Consider the following 18,410-nt stretch of genomic DNA (forward strand, 5'->3'; position numbering starts at 1 on the left):
GAGAGAGAAACATCAATGTGAGAGAGACACATCAATCAGCTGCCTCCAGCATTTGTCCCAACCAGGGCTGGGGATCGAACCTGCAATCCAGGTGTGTCCTTGATCAAAATTCAAACCTGTGACTCTTCAGTGCAAAGGCTGATGTTCTAAGCACTGAACCACAGACCAGGGGGACAGTACAATTTTAAACTGGAGCCTCCAAGTCAGCCCAATTCGTTAGTTGTTTCTACTTATTACAGAGTTGAGGCAGAAGGTACTATTTTCCTCATTAACAAAACCCAAGACAGCACCCAACTATAGTATGAAATTTAATACAAACAAAAAGTAGTGTAAAAAAGACTTGAAGACAGAAAACCTACTATTCAAATGTTTCAACCTTCATTGTTTTCCCTGGCTTAACTGAGTCAGTGAAGGGAAAATAGCTAATAATTTGAGTTATTGTTCTGTGAAAATTAACATAATAATATCACAATAAAATCTTTTCCACTACCATATATTTGAATAGTGAAATATCTACAGAAGTTAAGCTAAATAATGCACCAGAATCAAAATTAATTAGTCCAAATAAAAATGAGAATAGATTAAGAAACAGAAACAGATCGTAATTTGAGCTATGAAATGCTATGAAATGCTATTTTAAAAAACAAACAAGATAACAGCAAGCATTACTAAGATCTATAGGCAGAAACATGAAGTCTCAAAGGAAAGGGCAAAGACAGAACATATTGAGGTGAAAAATAAACAAATTGAAGCAAAATGATTTACCTGAATTTACAGAAACAGAATGGACAAGTACCCAGTCTCATAGCTCCCAATTCAGTGCTCTTCCCATCATGTCATAACAGTTAACTAAAATGATATTAAATATTATAGAGTAGTACTTATTTTATAACTGCTCTCTCTTAAGCCCTGACCAGTTTGGCTCAGGGGATAGAGTGTCGGCCTGTGATCTCAGGGGTCCCGGGTTCGATTCCGGTCAAGGGCATGTGCCTTGGTTGCGGGCGCATGCCCGGTGAGGAGTGTGCAGGAGGCAGCTGATCGATGTTTCTAACTCTCTATCCCTCTCCCTTCCTCTCTGTAAAAAATCAATAAAATATATATTTTTTTTAAAAAAAGAAAATGATTTCTAACAATATAAACAGTTTACCAAGATGCAGAAAACATTTCAACTTATTAGAAATGCATTAGAGCCGAAACCGGTTTGGCTCAGTGGATAGAGTGTCGGCCTGCGGTCCCAGGTTCGATTCCGGTCAAGGGCATGTACCTGGTTGCGGGCATATCCCCAGTGGGAGATGTGCAGGAGGCAGCTGATCGATGTTTCTCTCTCATCGATGTTTCTAACTCTCTATCTCTCTCCCTTCCTCTCTGTAGAAAATCAATAAAATATATTTAAAAAAAAAAAAAAAAAAGAAATGCATTAGAAAGACACAGCTAGAATATTACAGTATATAATACCTAGTAAAGTAACTACCAAATGCACTAAACCTGGAGTCAAAGGTCCAGATTCTAGATTCTGTATGATACTGGGTTGGTCAGTCTCTGAACTTAAGTTTTCTCATATTCTCCAAAAAGGACACACAGATGGCCAAAGACACATGAAAAGGTGCGCAACATCACTAATCATCAGAGACAGACTCAAATTAAAACCACAAGATATCATTTCACACCTACCTACATGACTACCATCAACAAATCAACAAACAACAAATGCAGGTGAGGATGTGGAGAAAAAGGAATCCTAGTGCACAATTGGTGGCAATGCAGACTGGTGCAGCCACTGTGGAAAACAGTATGGAGTTTCCTCAAAAAATCTAAAAAATGGAACTGTCTTTTGATCCAGCAATCCCATTGCTGGGAATATATCCTAAGAATCCTAAAACTCCAATCAGAAGGAACATATGCACCCCTATGTTCACATCAGTGTTATTTACAATAAGCAAGATCTGGAAACTGCCCAAATGTCCATTGGTAGGAGGTGAGTGGATAAAAAAAGTATGGTACATTCACACGATGGAATACTATGCAGCTGTAAAAAGGAAGAAACACTTACCTTGTGTAACAGCATGAATGGACCTGGAGATTATAATGCTAAGTGAAATAAACCAGTCAGAGAAAGCAAATACCATATGATCTCACTTATATGTGGAATCTAATGAACAAAATAAGCTGATGAACAAAACAGAACCAGAGTCATGGATACATGGTATTCTGACAAATGTCAGAGGGAGGTGGGTGTGGTGGGCGAGATGAAAGAAGGTGAAAAGAATCGCCAGAGAACAGATATGCATAACCCATGGACACTGACAAAAAGTGGTTAGGGCCAAAGGTAGAGGAGAACAGGGTCTAGGTGGAGAGGAACAAATGGGAGAGAAAATGAGGTCTATCTCTAATAATGTCAACAATAAAAGTAAATTTTTTTTTAAAAAAAAGAAGCTTTGGTGAGGAGAGATTAACCAGAGAACTTATATGCATATATGCATAGCCCATGGACACAGATAATAGTGTGGTGAAGGCCTGGGAAGGGTGAGTATGGGGTGAAGGGGTCTAAGGGAGGGATATCTGTAATATTTTCAACAAGAAAAATAAATTTAAAAAAGGAAGCTTAGGAAATTGTTAAAAGGATATACATTACTAGCTTAAAAAATAGAACTAGAGCCCAGTGTGACTCAGTTAGTTGAGCGTCAACCCATGCACCAAAAGGTCCCCAGTTTGATTCCTAGTTGGGGCACATGCTGGGGTTGCGGGCTGGATCCCCAGTAAAGGGAGTGCAGGAGGCAGCCAATCAATGTTTCTCTCTCTCACTCTCTCCCTTTCTCTCCAAAAAATCATTTAAAAATATTTTTTTAAATTAAAAATAGAGCAAGAAATAGAAAAGCGAAAGTATAGTACAAAAGATGCTAAAGTATGCATAACAAATCATAGAATAAACTAATAAAAATCGATACTAATAAAAGGGTAATATGCTAATTAGACCAGACATCTTCTGGACATCCTTCCGGGTGTCCTTCTGGATAAAGCCATGGTGGCGGGGGCCGAGGCAGAACCAGTTAGGAACAATCAGGCCGGCAGGGGAGGGCAGTTAGGGGGTGATCAGGCCGCCAGGGGAGGGCAGTTAGGGGCAATCGGGAGGGCAGTTAGGGGCGATCGGGCGGGCAGGGGAGCAGTTAGGGGGCGATCAGGCAGGCAGGCAGATGAGCGGTTAGGAGTCAGCGGGCAGAAGTCAGCAGTCCTGGATTGCGAGAGGGATGTCCGACTGCTGGGATCGGGCCTAAACCAGCAGTCGGACATCCCCCATGGGGTCCTGGATTGGAGAGGGTGCAGGCCAGGCTGAGGGACCCTCCCCTGTGCATGAATTTCATGCACTGGGCCTCTAGTAGGAATATAAAAGCCTATCTTACCCTGGATAAAGCAGGGTAAGATAGGGCCAGAAAGTCAATTCTTTTTTAAAGAAAAGTTGATTCTTTTTTAAAAAGATAAAACTGATGCATCAGAAGAATTGCTGTACATATAGTTCAGAAGATGACAGACTAGTTAGCAAACTATATATGGCAAAATTCATATTCAAAGAGTCTGTGATTCTTTCTATGGATCTTTCAATTAATAAATTCATGCCCTAGCCATTTTGGCTCAGTCCACAGAGTGTTGGCCTGTGGACCGAAGGGTCTTGGGTTCGATTCCAGTCAAAGGCACATGCCCATGTTGCAGGCTCTATCCCCAGTAGGGGCTGTGTAGGAGGCAGCCAATCAAAGATTCTCTCTCATCACTGATGTTTCTAGCTCTCTCTCCCTCTCCCTTCCTCTCCGAAATCAATAAAAATATATTTTTAAAAAAATAATAATAATGACTAAAAAAAATCCTAGCCAGGTGATTCAGTTGGTTGGAGTATCATCTCATGTACCAAAAAGGTTTCGGGTTTGATTCCCAGTCAGGGGACATACCTACGTTGTGGGTCCAATCCCTGGTCAGGGCATGTACAGGAGGTAACTGATCAATATTCCTCTCTCTCTACCCTTCCCCTTCCTCTCTCTAAAATCAATAAACATATCCTCAGGTGAAGAACTTTTTTTTTATAATAATAATAATGACTAGAGAAAAATAATAAAGGCAGGTTTTTTCTTTCTACCTGCTCCTCCTGACCAGGGTTACTCTCCTTTCTATCTCATTATAGAAGAGAAGCAAAGCATGGTTTTCCCCTTTTAACTATAAAACTTTCTTTTAAACATTTTTTTAGTAATTAATAAAATTAACTTCTGTAAAACATTTAATATTTTGCTTTTAATTTCAGAAATTAGTACCATTTTTTCTCATAAAATTATTTCAGCTACTGAATGTACCAAAATATCAGGATATCTCCCTATTGGTACTCATTTCAAAATAAAAAGCTGCTTCATTTATTTTTCCATTTATATATATCATGCTAATGAATCTTGTACAGGCATCACTTTCTCTTATACTGTGTAAAATTCAGTCTGCCCTGAAAATTGCTTTTCGTTTCAAGTATTACATCAAGACATAGACAAACTACCTGAAGGTGCTCCAACCCAAGCCAGACCAAGAACACCATCATCAAAATCTCGGTCAGTGAAGACATAGGCCAAACAGTAGTCATCATGATTCTGCTCAGAATTCAATTCCAGAAACTTCTCCACACCAATATTTGGAAAACGAAAGGGATTTGTGGGGTCCTTCTCATCAGCAGTTGTATTGATCTAAAATTAAAAAAATAATTAATGTTAGCAGAGCCTTAGCGTAAGTCTCTATTCACCTCCTTCTGAATCCACCTGAACGATATGTTTGGGGCCCCTGGGAAATTAGGCCTCAATTAAGGCTTCTATGGTTGTACACACTACCTCCAAACCCCTTAGCTGATTTCAGAAGCCAAAAAGAAAAAAAGAAAGGCAAGGTGGAATGTGTTACATTTCTGAGCAAGTATTTAACAGATTCTTGAACACTTGTTAAGGAAAAACAAGTTCTTATTTCTAATCAAGTTCAGTTCCTAAATTCAATCATCTGAGCAAATCTCTTTTAGTGCGAAATCTCCTATATACTAGTATGGTGACAAGTATGAGAACATAAAACCCTGTATTTCAGCTAATCACTAGAACATAAAACAACCTTGGATCTTCCTTACAAGTTCAATTTTTTCTCGAGTGTGGCAAAAAATTATATATATACATATATTTTACTGCCAATTCATTTCCCTTACTACTTCAGGCTGAGTTCCTCTAGAATGTTTCTTTCTTTTTTAAAAGTATAAATTTTACTAGAGGCCTGATGCACAAAATTCATTCAAGAGTAGGCCTTCCTTCCCCCGGCTGCCGGCACCAGCTTTCCTCCAGCCACTGTCAGGCACCCAGGACCCAGGCTTCCCTCACAACCCCAGCTTCGTCTGGAAGGATGTTCAGTCTAAGTAGCATATTATGCCTTTATTATTATAGATTGATTTCAAAGAGGAAGACAGAGATAAAAATATCAATGATGAGAGAGAATCATTAATCAGCAGCCTCCTGCATGCCCCACACTGGGGATCGAGCCTGCAAACCGGGCATGTGCCCTGACCTGGAATTGAATCATGATCTCCTGGTTCATAGCTCGGTGCTCCACCACTGAGCAACACTGCCCAGGATAGAATGTTTCTTTTGACACTAGCTATTAAACTCCCAGTACAGGTTCCTCCTTCACAATTTGAAGAATAATGGTATTCTGATAACAAACTTCTGCTAAACAAAAGCTTTCATTTATCAGCCTCTAATTCATTTCAGAGGCCCCTATATGTCCTTTGAAGTCCTACAACAATCTGGCTTTCTTCAAATAAGTCAGAGAATTACATACAATATTGTTGCTAGAGAGTAAAAAGGGTAAGTATGATAGTAAACATTTTTTAAAAGGCAAACCTCAATCTACTGAAAATGTCAATAGTAAAGGGAGGCTATAAAAGCTAATAAAATAAGAATTACTTGTCTTTTTAGGATCTACAACTTTCAGTAAAACCAAGGGGCTTAGAAGCAGAATGGCAATTGCCTAAGGACTGATTTCAGAACATCTAACTTACCCATTAACAATTAACCAAAAAAAATCAGTTATGGTCATCTAACGCACATACACAAAAATCCAAAACCACCATGATATATCCTATCTAATAAAGAGGGAATATGTTAATTGACACTCACACCATCACAAAGATGGCGGTGCCCACAGCCAATGAGGGAATATGCTAATTGACTGCCCCACCCTCAAAGATGGCGGCACCCACAGCCAATGAGAAAATATGCTAATTGACGGCCCTGCCCTCAAACATGGCGCCCACAGCCAATGAGGGAATATGCTAATTGACTGCCCCGCCCTCAAAGATGGCAGTGCCCACAGTCAATAAGGAGGGAATATGCTGACTGCCCCGCCATCAAAGATGGTGACGCCCACAGCCAATAAGGAGTGAATATGCTAATTGACTGTCACGCCCTCAAAGATGGCGGCACCCACAGCTAATAACGAGGCTCAGATAACCAGGGCTGGCCGAGGCTTGCACTGCCGGCAGTGGCTGGGGCGTCACCTCCCCGTGAGAGATGGGTCCCCTCCTGCCCCTGAGGGCTCCCAGACTGTGAGAGGGGGCAGGCCGGGCTGAGGGACACCCCCCACCCCCAGTGCATGAATTTCCATGCACCTGGCCTCTACCCATACATTATATAGATGCATATATGTATATATGTATATGTATGTGTATTTGTGTATGTATATGTATCCTATCTAATAAAAGAGAAACATGGTAATTAGCCGTACCTCCGCTACCCTTCCCATTGGCTAATCAGGGAGATATGCAAATTAACTGCCAGCCAAGATGGCGGCCGGCAGCAAGGCAGCTGGAAGCGAACATGAGTCTTGCTTGCTTCAGTGACGGAGGTCTCCAACGTTCCCCGCCTGCCGCTGCCGGCCTCTGAGCTTGCAATTTGAAACATTGTTACAAATATAGAAGCTAAACAAAACCCCAGAAATCTGCTTTCAGCCAGCCGGGATCTCAGAGCTGGAGTTGAAACAGTGTTTCGATTACAGAACCCAAACAAACCAGATACCTGCTTTCAGCAGCTGAGGCCTAAGAGCTGGAGCCAAGCCGCAGAGCTAAAGCTGGCCCAGAATAAAAAAAAAAGAAAAGAAAAAAAGGAGCGGTTGGGAGCTTCAGTCACCTGCCAGCCTGAAAACAGCCCTCAGCCCCTCACCCAGACTGGCCAGGCACCCCAGTGGGGACTCCCACCCTGATCCAGGACACCCTTCAGGGCAAACCAGCTGGCCCCCACCCATGCACCAGGCCTCTATCCTATATAGTAAAAGGGTAATATGCCTCCCAGCACCGGGATCAGCGGAGCCAAGAGGCCTCCCGGCACCGGGATCAGCGTGACAGGGGGCAGCGCCCAAACCCCCTGATCGCCCTGCGGCTCTGTGTGTGACAAAGGGCGGGGCCACAACCTCCCTATCAGCCCTGCTCTGTGTGTGACAGGGTGCGGCGCCCCAACCCCCACCCCCTAATGGGCCCTGCTCTGTGTGTGACAGGGTAGAGCCATAACCTCCCCATCGGCCCTGCCTGGAGTGTGACAGTGGCAGCGCCCCAACCCCCTGATCGGCCCTGCTCTGTGGGTGATAGAGGGCGGCGCCCCAATCCCCTAATCAGCCCTGCTCTGTGGGTGATAGAGGGCGATGCCCCAACCGCCCCCCACGGGCCCTGCTCTGTGTGTGACGGGGTAGAGCCATAACCTCCCCATGGGCCCTGCCCTGAGTGTGACAGGGTGCGGCGCCCCAAACCCTGATCCGCCCTGCTCTGTGTGTGACGGGGGGCGGTGCCCCAACTCCCCTATCGGCCCTACTCTGTGAGTAACCGGGGGGAGCTCCCCAACCCCCGATGGGCCCTGCTCTGTGCGTGACAGGGGGGAGCTCCCAACCCCCTGTTCGACCCTGCTCTGTGCGTGACAGGGTATGGAGCCCCAACCCCCCTAATGGGCCCTGCTCTGTGAGTGACAGGGGGCAGTGCCCCAAACCCCTGATTGGCCCTGCTCTGTGTGTGACAGGGGGTAGCGCTGCAACCTGCCCATCGACCCTGCATTGAGTGTGACGGGGGCGGTGTCCCCACCCCCCAATCAGCCCTACCCTGAGCATGACTGAGGGTGGCATCGCAACCTCCCGATCCGCCCTGCTCTGTGCATGACAGGAGGTGATCCCCAACTCCCCAATCAGCCCTGCTCTGAGCCGACCAGGGGCTGCACCTAGGGATTGGGCCTGCCCTCTGCCACCCAGGCCCCCCCTCCCCACCGAGTGCACAAATTTTTGTGCACCGGGCCTCTAATATGTGTATATATACGTATGCTAGAGGCCCAGTGGACGAATTCGTGCACGGGCGGGGTCCCTCTGAGTGGCCTGCAGGGATCGGGCCGAAACCCGCAGTCCAACGCCGCCTGCAGCTCCTACCTGCCGCTCCCACTCATCTGTGTCTGCCGCGGGCTCATGCCCAATCAGTCCCTATCACGAGAAGCTCGCGCTTCCACAGCAGCGCTGGCCAGCCATGAGCCCTGCATCTGGCACCCACCCAAGGGGAGTGGCCTGCGGGATCAGACTGAAACCAGCTATCCAACATCCTCCAAGGGATCCCGGATTGCGAGAGGGTGCAGGCAAGCCTGAGGTACCCCACCAATGCATCGTCAGGCTGGGGAGGAACCGCGGGGAGGGCTCCAGGGCGTGTCTGGCCCATCTCGCTCAGTCCCAATTGGCCGGACCCCAGCAGCAAGCTAACCCAAAGTCAGAGCATCTACACCCTTGTGGTTAGTGCACATCACAGCAACTGGTCAACTGTCTGCCCCCTGGTGGTCAGCGCATGTCATAGTATCTAGTTACCTCTGACTAGAAATGGAACTGTGACCTCCTGGTTCATAAGTCCAGGTTCAACCCCTAAGCCATGCCAGCTGGGCTAGATTTTACTCTTAAATCATAAACCCAGGTATCCCTTCTGTGTGTGCACATATGTATGTGTGTGTATAAAAGCCAAGAGTAAAGATAAACTGCATCAGTAAATACAATGTAAACTATTGCATGCATAAAAAGCAAGCCTTCTTCTTTATGTAAACACTAGGAGATTAGCGTGCAATTCGAACTCGCGCAGCGCCCACCCACCTGCAAGCCCTGCCTTGACACCCAAACCTGTCCAGGCAGAGCTCCAGCATGCCTGGCCCAGCCCCCAAACCTTCTGGCCTTTCCTGGCCGCTTCAAGCCCCGCCCTCAGTCCCTCGAGTCACCTCGGGCTGGTCCTGCCTTCTCTGGGCACCTCCCCGCTTCCACCCAGTCTCTGGAGAAATGCATCAGCTCTGCCCCATCATGGCGCAGAAGGAGAGCATGGAAGCCTGCTGCTTGCTGCGCTATGCTCCTTACCCTGGCAGTTGGGTCATGAGGCACTCAGAGTGCAAGCAGTGGGTGGCGAAGGACTAGTGAGGGGGGCGCTATGGGCTCTCACCACTGCCCTCCCCGGCACGGGATGGTCCCGCCTCCTCTGGGCGCCTCCCCACTTCCGCCCCATCTCCAGAACAACGCCCCAGCTAATATGCTAATGACCTGGTCATTACCCGTTACAGCGCATCAACCATTAGCATATTAGCTCTTTATTAGTATAGATCAGGGGTCCTCAAACTACGGCCCGCAGGCCACATGCGGCCCTCCGAAAACATTTATCCGGCCCGCCAGGTGTTTTTGCCGCCGCTGCCTGTCCTGCTTATTAGTAGCCGACTCGTCCCAGGCCCGCAGTGCACATGTGTGGAATGTCTGAGGGACAGTGAACTGGCCCCCTGTTTAAAAAGTTTGAGGACCTCTGGTATAGATGGTCCTGATGTTTCTTTTTTTTAACGTATTTAATTATTAAAACTCCTTACTCAAAAAAACAATTAAAAATAAATAAATAAAACTCCTTACTCTTATGCGTTTCACCATGAAACTGATGTTACGAATTCCGGAGAAGTCTGTGGTCTGATAAATTGTATCAATTGCTTTAACATGACTGGATATCTACAGATTCAAAAACAAAAGAAAAACATTTTAGACACAATGTGAAAATGTGAAAAAGACTGAATTCCCATCTCCCAAATCAAGAATTATTCATGTTCCACCACATTCAAATTTTAAAATGTCTACACCATATACCAGATGAAAGAATGAAACATATTAGTGAGCTGGAGCTAAAAGGGAAGATTCTGTGCTTTTCCAGATTCTGGTCCCAATCAAATCTGCACTCTTCTCAGCTATATAAAATTTTGTTTCCTCAATCCATCCTATCATATGACACCTTTACGCCTTTTCACATGCTGTTCTCTAATGCCTAGGGCATCATCCTTCAGATTCAGTTCAGCTCAAACATCTCTGAGAACTTCCCTGGTACTATCAGGACACTCAGTTATTCTCTGACTTTGGTCTTTCTAATGCTGCACTAGTACAGTTTGGGTTGTTGCTTTTTCTGTAAGTTTTGGGCTTTTTTTCCCCACACTTTTTTAAAATTCATTTTCATTTTTTTGTTTTGTTGACCATTTACTATATACTAGACACTGTTTTAGGTGCTAGGGATATAATGGTAAACAAAATAGAAAAAGTCCCTATAAATTTACAGAAATTTATTTGCCAGGGTGATGGAGGGGAATAATAAAAAAACAAATAAGATGTTCAAATTTTGCTAAATTCTAGGAAGAGATTAACATGGTAATAGAATACAAAATAATACTCTGTTTATCTACCTATCAACTAAACTCTCTGGCTTCTAAACCACTCTGTACATAACCTTCCCATCTTCATTTACAAAAAGCACTTGCTACCATTTATGTAAAATATTGCATATATGTAATATTGTATATACATATATAGGGTGTCCCCCAAAAAATGTATACACAAAATGTCTGTAGATTCTATTACATTTTGAAAATGAAATATTTCTTAAAACACTGCCTTTATAATTATTCAAAGTATGTATTACATTTTTTGGGACACCCTGTATATATACTGTTTTCAAATAAATTATATAAACATACAATCGTTAAGAAGAAGCATTAACAATGATGATTTCAAAAGTAGTCTAAGTAGCCAAACATTGATAAAGAAAGTTCTAACAGTGCTGACAGATTACATTAAAAAGTCATGCTGCCTAACCTCAATTTGGCCTAGAAACCTTCTGAGTCTATTCCATTCTCAACAGTGGTGGTTCAAACATTTCTCCACAGGTTATTATATTTCATACTTTACTGACGTCCCATCTTTATCCACCTATCCCTTCCTTAAAGGGTAACTTCTCTTTATTCCTGACCCAAGTCCTTACTGGATCTTCAAGATCATTTTTCACATCAATTTTTTTTTCTCTTATATCTTACACTGCTTCCCTACTGTATTATTTTCCTCTTCCAACCAACTTCTCTGTAATCCCTACTTCCCTTTCACTCCCAAATATTATTGTAAGTCACCATATTTTTCTCTATTTTTCACCTTCCTTAGAATCTCACTGCCAACCCATTCTTTACTGTTTGCAATGTTTCCACCTTCACAATTCCATTGAGAGCATGCCTAAAGCTCATCAATAATCTCTAGTAACTGAAAATCAACTACATTTTGTACCTGTTCTCTTATGCCTAGGGTATCATCCTTAAGACTCAGCTCAGCTCAAACGTCTATATACCATCTTCTTAAAAAAGTCATTCTAGAAAATTTCTATTCAGGAGAAACCAAGATGGCGGCATAGGTAAACACTGGAAATTGCCTCACACAACCACTTCAAAAATACAACTAAAAGACAATACGGACACCATCCAGAACCACAGGAAGGCTGGCTGAGTGGAAATTCTACAACTAGAAGAAAAGAGAAAAGACTCAGAGGAGGTGCGGAAGTAAAGTGCAGAGGTACGGAGGCACATGTGGAAAGGGCTGGCATCTGAGGATGCCATTGTCTTTTTCAATTGAGAGGGAGTCTCAAGATCCCGACTGCTCTGAACTCCAGTTCCGGGCTAGTCTCTGCGGACCAGACTCATATGGGGAGAAACTGGACTGTCTGTCATCGGGTGGAATTCAAGGGTGGCTTTATCTCAGAGGTGTTTGTGGCGATTACCGCAGGACACAGACCCAGGGCCTCTTAGGGCAGGGCTGAGGATCAGCCATAGCTGTTTGCTCTGCCCTGTTGTCTTCCCGAGACCCCACCCCACCCAAGCTGTGCGCAGAAGCTTTTGCATATGAATGACCTGGCCCTTTGCAATCTGAAAATTACCTAACAAACTGCAACTGAGTCAGAGAGACCCAGAACATCCAAATGAAGGCCCAAGGCCCCACAGCAGCTTGCATTGCTTCACAGCTAGGCCTCATCTGGGCACCTCCAAACCCCAAACAAAGAAGAGGAATCTGCAGATCTCTCCGTAGCTCCTGCTGGGTAGCCTCAGGCAGAGGCTAAATTAGCACCTCCTTAGATCCAAGAGCCAGTGTACCCAGTGGTCAGAGTGGGACCATCAACATTACAACTCCTCAGATCCATAAGGGACACACTCAGGGGGCAGACTCAGTGAGCACCAAAGCCCCACTGAAGCAAGTCTTGCCCCAGAAGGGTGTCTCCAGCACAGAAGTTCTCCCACCATAGACACAGCTCATTCTCACAGCCAAATGGCCTGGAGGTCAATTCCTACCAGTGATACCTACAACAATCAAGGCTTAACTATAACAAGACTGTGCACACAGCCCACAAAGGGGTGCACCAAGAGTGTTCACCTCAGGTAACTGGGGAGGCTGAGCCACTGGGCCCTATAGGACACCTAGCACAGAAAGCCACTCTATCAACACAGGGAAGCAGCTAAAATGAGGAGACAGAAAAACAGGTCACAAATGAAAGAAATGGAGGAAAGCAAACTACTGGATATAGAGCTCAAAACCACTGTTATAAGGTTACTCAAGAATCTTCTAGAAACCACCAATAAATTTAGTGAGACCCTCCATAAATCTAGTGAGACCCTCGAGGATATGAAAAAGGACCAACTAAAAATTAAGAATACACTGACTGAAATTAAGGATATTATACAGAGATCCAACAGCAGACTAGAGAATCCCAAGAATCAAGTCAACGATTTGAAATACGAAGAAGCAAAAAACACCCAACCAGAAAAACAAAAAGAAAAAAGAATCCAAAAATATCAAGATAGTGTAAGGAGCCTCTGGGACAACTTCAAGCGAACCAACATCCAAATTATAGGAGTGCCAGAAAAAGAGAGAGCGCAAGATATTGAAAACCTATTTGAAGAAATCATGACAGAAAACTTCCCCTACCTAGTGAAAGAAATAGAAGTCCAGGAAGCACAGAGAACCCCAAACAAAAGAAATACAAAGAGGACCACACCAAGACACATCATCATTAAAATGCCAAGAGCAAAAGACAAAGAGAGAATCTTAAAAGCAGCAAGAGAAAAATAGTCAGTTACCTACAAGGGAGTACCCATACGATTGTCAGCTGATTTCTCAACAGAAACTATGCAGGCCAGAAGGGAGTGGCAAGAAATATTCAAAGTGATGAATAGCAAGAACCTACAACCAAGATTACTTTACCCAGCAAAGCTATCGTTCAGAATTGAAGGTCAGATAAAAAGCTCCACAGATAAGAAAAAGCTAAAGGAGTTCATCACCACCAAACCAGTATTATATGAAATGCTGAAAGGTATCCTTTAAGAAGAGGAAGAGGAAAAAGGTAAAGATAAAAATTATGAACAACAAATACACATCTATCAACAAGTGAATCTAAAAATCAAGTGAATAAATAATCTGATGAACAGAATAAACTGGTGAATATAATAGAATCAGGGGCATAGAAAGGGAGTGGACTGACAATTCTCGGGGGGAAACGGGTGTGGGGGTTTGGAAAGAGACTGGACAAAAATCGTACACCTATGTATGAGGACGGGGGCGGGGGGGTAAGGGCAGAGGGTGGGGCGGGAACCGGGTGGAGGGGAGCTATGGGGGGAAAAAAGAGGAACTATAATAATCTGAACAATAAATATTTAATTTTAAAAAAAAAGAAATAGTCACACATGTGGACAAAGATATGTAATGTATAGATATAAATGTTTATCTATATACATTTGCAACCAATTAAAATTAAGATAGAACCACAAAAAAAAGTCATTCTACTTTTTTCCACCATTATTGAGGTATAATCCTATATAATAAAGAGGTAATATGCAAATTGACCATCATGCCCTCACAAGATGGCTGCCTACGACGAGGCCAGCAGGAGGGTGAGGGATGACCAAACAACTGAACAGCAGGCTACATGGGGTGAACAGGCCGGCGGGTGGGGGGCGGGGGGGCCGTGAGGGGAGACCAGGCCTACAGGGGGGCAATTGGGGGCAACCCGGCCAGCAGGGGGGGCAGTTGGGGGTGACCAAGCCAGCAGGGGGGGACAGTTAGGGTCAACCAGGCTGGCAGGGGGAGCAGTAAGGGGTGACCAGGCTGGCATTGGGGGGCAGTTAGGGGCGACCAGGCAGGCAGCCAGGTGAGCGGTTATTGTGAGAGGTACGTCCGATTGCTGGTTTAGGCCCGATCCCTAGAATCGGGCCTAAACCGGCAGTTAGACATCCCCCAAGGGGTCCCGGATTGGAGAGGGTGCAGGCTGGGCTAGGCATGAATTTTGTGCACTGGGCCTCGTTAATAAATAAAACTGTACGATATTTAAATATCTTGATATATATGTGTACATTGAGAATTCCTGCCATCTAACACATTTCATCATTCTCTTTGATATCTCTGTAAGATGACACTATTGGCTGTGCATTTTTGCTTTGAAACTTTGTTTCTAACTTGGCTAATTATTTAATACTACCTCTTTAACTATTATGTTTTAGCCCATTGTTTCTCTTCCTCATTCTATTCACTATATATAGATATTCTTTCCCAGTTTCTTCCCTTTTGATTTCATTCTTTCCCTTTCATTCTCTCTCCTTTTAATGTACCACCTATATCTCCTTTATGCCAAGAAATTCCATGCAAAAAGTTCAAACCTCTCCTAAGTTCCAGTTCTACATTTTCAATATCCTAATGGAATTACTACCTGGCTTTTAGACATATCTAAAATTAAGCTCATCACCACCACCAAAATGAATTCACCAGTTATAGAATGGCACATTCATTCTCAGTCTCAAATCCTTAAAGTCAAAAGGTATCTCACTGGATACCTTCAACATGAGAACATATTGAAGGGTATATCTAAATACTTTATACTTTAGAAAGGATTAAGACACAAATGCAAATAATAAGGTAACTTAGAAAGTGCTAAGTACAATGGGTATACAGAACAGAAATTAAATACTTCTTATTGAAACAATTCCTCTATCTTTCCCTCTATTAAAACCACAATTGAAATTCAATCCTCTTTTCAAAGCTAAGCTCCAGTGTCATCTCCTTCATGAAATCATTTTCTTACACCTCTCTTTTGAATGACACAAATATCTTAACTGGTCTTTCAGCTATTTGTATAGTTATCTTACATATTTCATCATATCATAATTGAAAATACATACTTTTTATTTTTCCAAAATGAGATATGTGCTAACTTTAATTTTAGAGGAAAATATAGCTATTACAATACAAGAGCTCCTAAAATAGTAGGAAAATTATAAGTACCTGAGCAATCACGGCTTCTCGTGTCCCATAATATTTAAAGAATAGATGATCAGTCTGAATATAAAGCTGACAAGTATTTTTTTCAGCTAAAGTTGTACGTTTTTTCCTCAAGAGTTCTGGACCATTATTAACAGCATGTTCTTTAGGTGTCTGTCAAAAAGAGAGTCATTTCTAATCATTAGCATGCTTCACTAATATAATTTTATATAGTATACTTTAAAAACAATTTCATATTCTGCTTTATTATGAGTAGACATTAAAAAATTCATGTTATAAATAAGAGTACACATTATAAAATATTTCATATCCTGCTTTATTATGTAACATCATAGACATTTCCCCATGCCATTAAAAATTCTTCATAAACATCACTTTCAGACTCATAACATCTACTGCATAGATGTATTACTTATTCAAGAGATTCTTTCACTTTTACACATTTTCAAAATATACCTTTTAATATGTAATTATTTGAATATAAAGCAAGTCTTATAGTAGTTTATAATACTTTGATATCTTCTTCCACCTCACCTCTATAAACCCAATGTATTACCAACCCATCAAAATTTGGCTCCTAAATACCTAAAAAACCTGTCTCCATCACATTAGTCCAAACTACCATCACTTATTACCTAGAGTACTAGAATAAAAACAATGTAATCTATCCACATCCACTACTAGCCTTTAATGTATTCTCTATACTGTAATCTTTTCAAAATGCAAACTTGAAAATATTACTTACTTCTATAATATATTTCAATGACTTCCCATTGCTTTACGGATAAAGTCCTAAATTCTGTATATGGCATCAAATAAGTACTGCAGACTCTAATTACCTGTCCAGTTTCTTCCCATTCCATATTATTTCACAGAGAGACCCTATTGCATTACCCAACTCTAGCCCTCTTTCCAATCCTCCAACACACAGTCTGTCTCCTGCCAGTCCTTGCACATGCTGATGCTACCTCTCCTGATCTAACATCTTCTTTCAGACTTAGCAAAGGTCAATTCATCCATTATACCACCTCATAAAACCATGTACCCATGTCCATACATAGAGTAATCTTACAATTTATTGTGTGGTTATTTGATTAATTTCTATCCCCACCCCAACACCTATTACTTCATGAATTTTAGAAAAAAGACACTTATCTCTGTTTGCTTATCACTAAACTAGAGTCAGGGTGCACAAATCCGTGCACGGGTGGGGTCCGGCCGGCCAGGACCAGCGGGGACGAGGTGACACAGGAGGTTGGTTGCTGGCCCCACCCCCCATCGAGGTTGTGGGGAGCCAATCGGGCCAGTTGGTTGCCACAGTGCACGTCATAGCAACCAGTTATCCTGGTCATTCCGTTGTTCCAGTCGCTTGGCTTTTATATCTACAGATTGTTCTCACCTAACACACACTTGGCAGGCAAACTGAATGCTCAAATCAGTAGTATTTGTTTAAAGAATTACCACTGCAATTGAATCCAAATACTTAAACAATTGTTGACATGTAAAAGAACCATTTTAAATGAAGTTTGGACCACCGTTTCCTTGTTGATTTTCTATCTGGAAGATCTATCCAGTCAATGGGGTGTTAAAACCCCCTACTATGAGTTTATTACTGTCAATCTCTCCCTTTATGTTCATCAAGATTTGCTTTACATATTTAGGTACTTCTATGTTGAGTGCATAAATGTTTACAAGTGTTATATCCTCTTGTTGGATTGCTCCCTTTATCACTATATAGTGTCCTTTTTTGTCTCCTACTATAGCCTTTGTTTTAAAGTCTATTTTGTCAGATGTAAGTATTGCTAGCCCAGCATTTCCCCCTTTCCATTCACATAAATTATCTTTATCCACTCCTTCTATATAAAAATTTTAAATGAGAAAAAAATGTCCTTTATATTTACCTACATATTTACTATGTTATGCTCTTCACTTCTTTGCATAGATCTATATTTCTATCTCTTATTCTTTTTCTACCTGGAGAGCTTCCTTTAACAATTCTTGCAGTGTAAATCTCTTACAAATTCTCTCAGCCTGTTTGTGTGAAACAGATCTTTAATTTGCCCTCATTCTTGAAAATTATTTTACAAAATATAGAATCCTAGTTTGGTAGTTTTTTCCCCAGCACACTTTGAAGATGTCATTATGTAATCTTCAGTTTGCACTGTGTAATGAGAAGCCAGAAGTTATTCTTACAGTTGTTTCCCTGGATATAAATGTATCTTCTTTTCTCTAGCTGCTTTTATTTATGGTTTTCTCATTTTCAGTGGTTTCCAATAATTTGACTGTAATATGCCCTAGTACAGTTTTCCTTGTGTTTATCCTACCTGGGTTTCATTGAGATTCCTGAGCCATGAATTTTGGAGACATTAATATTTCAAATATTTTTCCTGTATCCGCTGTCCCAGGGCTCCCATTATTTTCTCTTTGTGCTTAGCTCTGGATAGTTTCTATTTTTTACTGTCCTTTATTTACCCATGTTGCCTTCTGCAGTAAATAATTTGCTCTTAAGCCTATCCATTAAATTTCAATTAAGAAAATGTACTTTTCAGTTCTACAAGTTTCATTTAGTTCTTTATTATAATTTCGATTATCTCCTCTTTGTTTTCAGATTTTTCTGTTATTCTTTGAATGTATTTATAACCATTATCTTAAGTCCTTCTGTGCTAATGCCTATAATTTCTGGTTCTGTTTTTATCTGGGTGGCTTTTCTCCTGATTATAGATCACATTTTTCAACTTTCTGTCACCTAGTAATATTTTATG

At 42.3% G+C, this 18,410-nt stretch overlaps 1 protein-coding gene across 12 annotated transcripts in view; it reads right to left on the minus strand.

Moving 5' to 3' along the window:
• The window catches only part of ADAM10 (ADAM metallopeptidase domain 10), a 167,818-nt gene that overhangs the window by 50,032 nt on the left and 99,376 nt on the right, over positions 1 to 18,410 (minus strand). For all 12 annotated transcript variants that reach the window (XM_036302918.1, XM_036302951.1, XM_036302960.1 and 9 more), the window contains 3 exons: positions 15,652 to 15,801; positions 9,940 to 10,032; positions 4,526 to 4,709 (listed from right to left, as the gene is read on the minus strand). In XM_036302918.1, the coding sequence (XP_036158811.1) occupies positions 4,526 to 4,709; positions 9,940 to 10,032; positions 15,652 to 15,801 (427 nt within the window). The remainder of the gene's footprint in view (positions 1 to 4,525; positions 4,710 to 9,939; positions 10,033 to 15,651; positions 15,802 to 18,410) is intronic.

The sequence above is a fragment of the Myotis myotis genome, unplaced genomic scaffold (genome assembly GCF_014108235.1).
Source record: "Myotis myotis isolate mMyoMyo1 unplaced genomic scaffold, mMyoMyo1.p scaffold_m19_p_1, whole genome shotgun sequence".
NCBI classification, from domain to species: Eukaryota; Metazoa; Chordata; class Mammalia; order Chiroptera; family Vespertilionidae; genus Myotis; species Myotis myotis.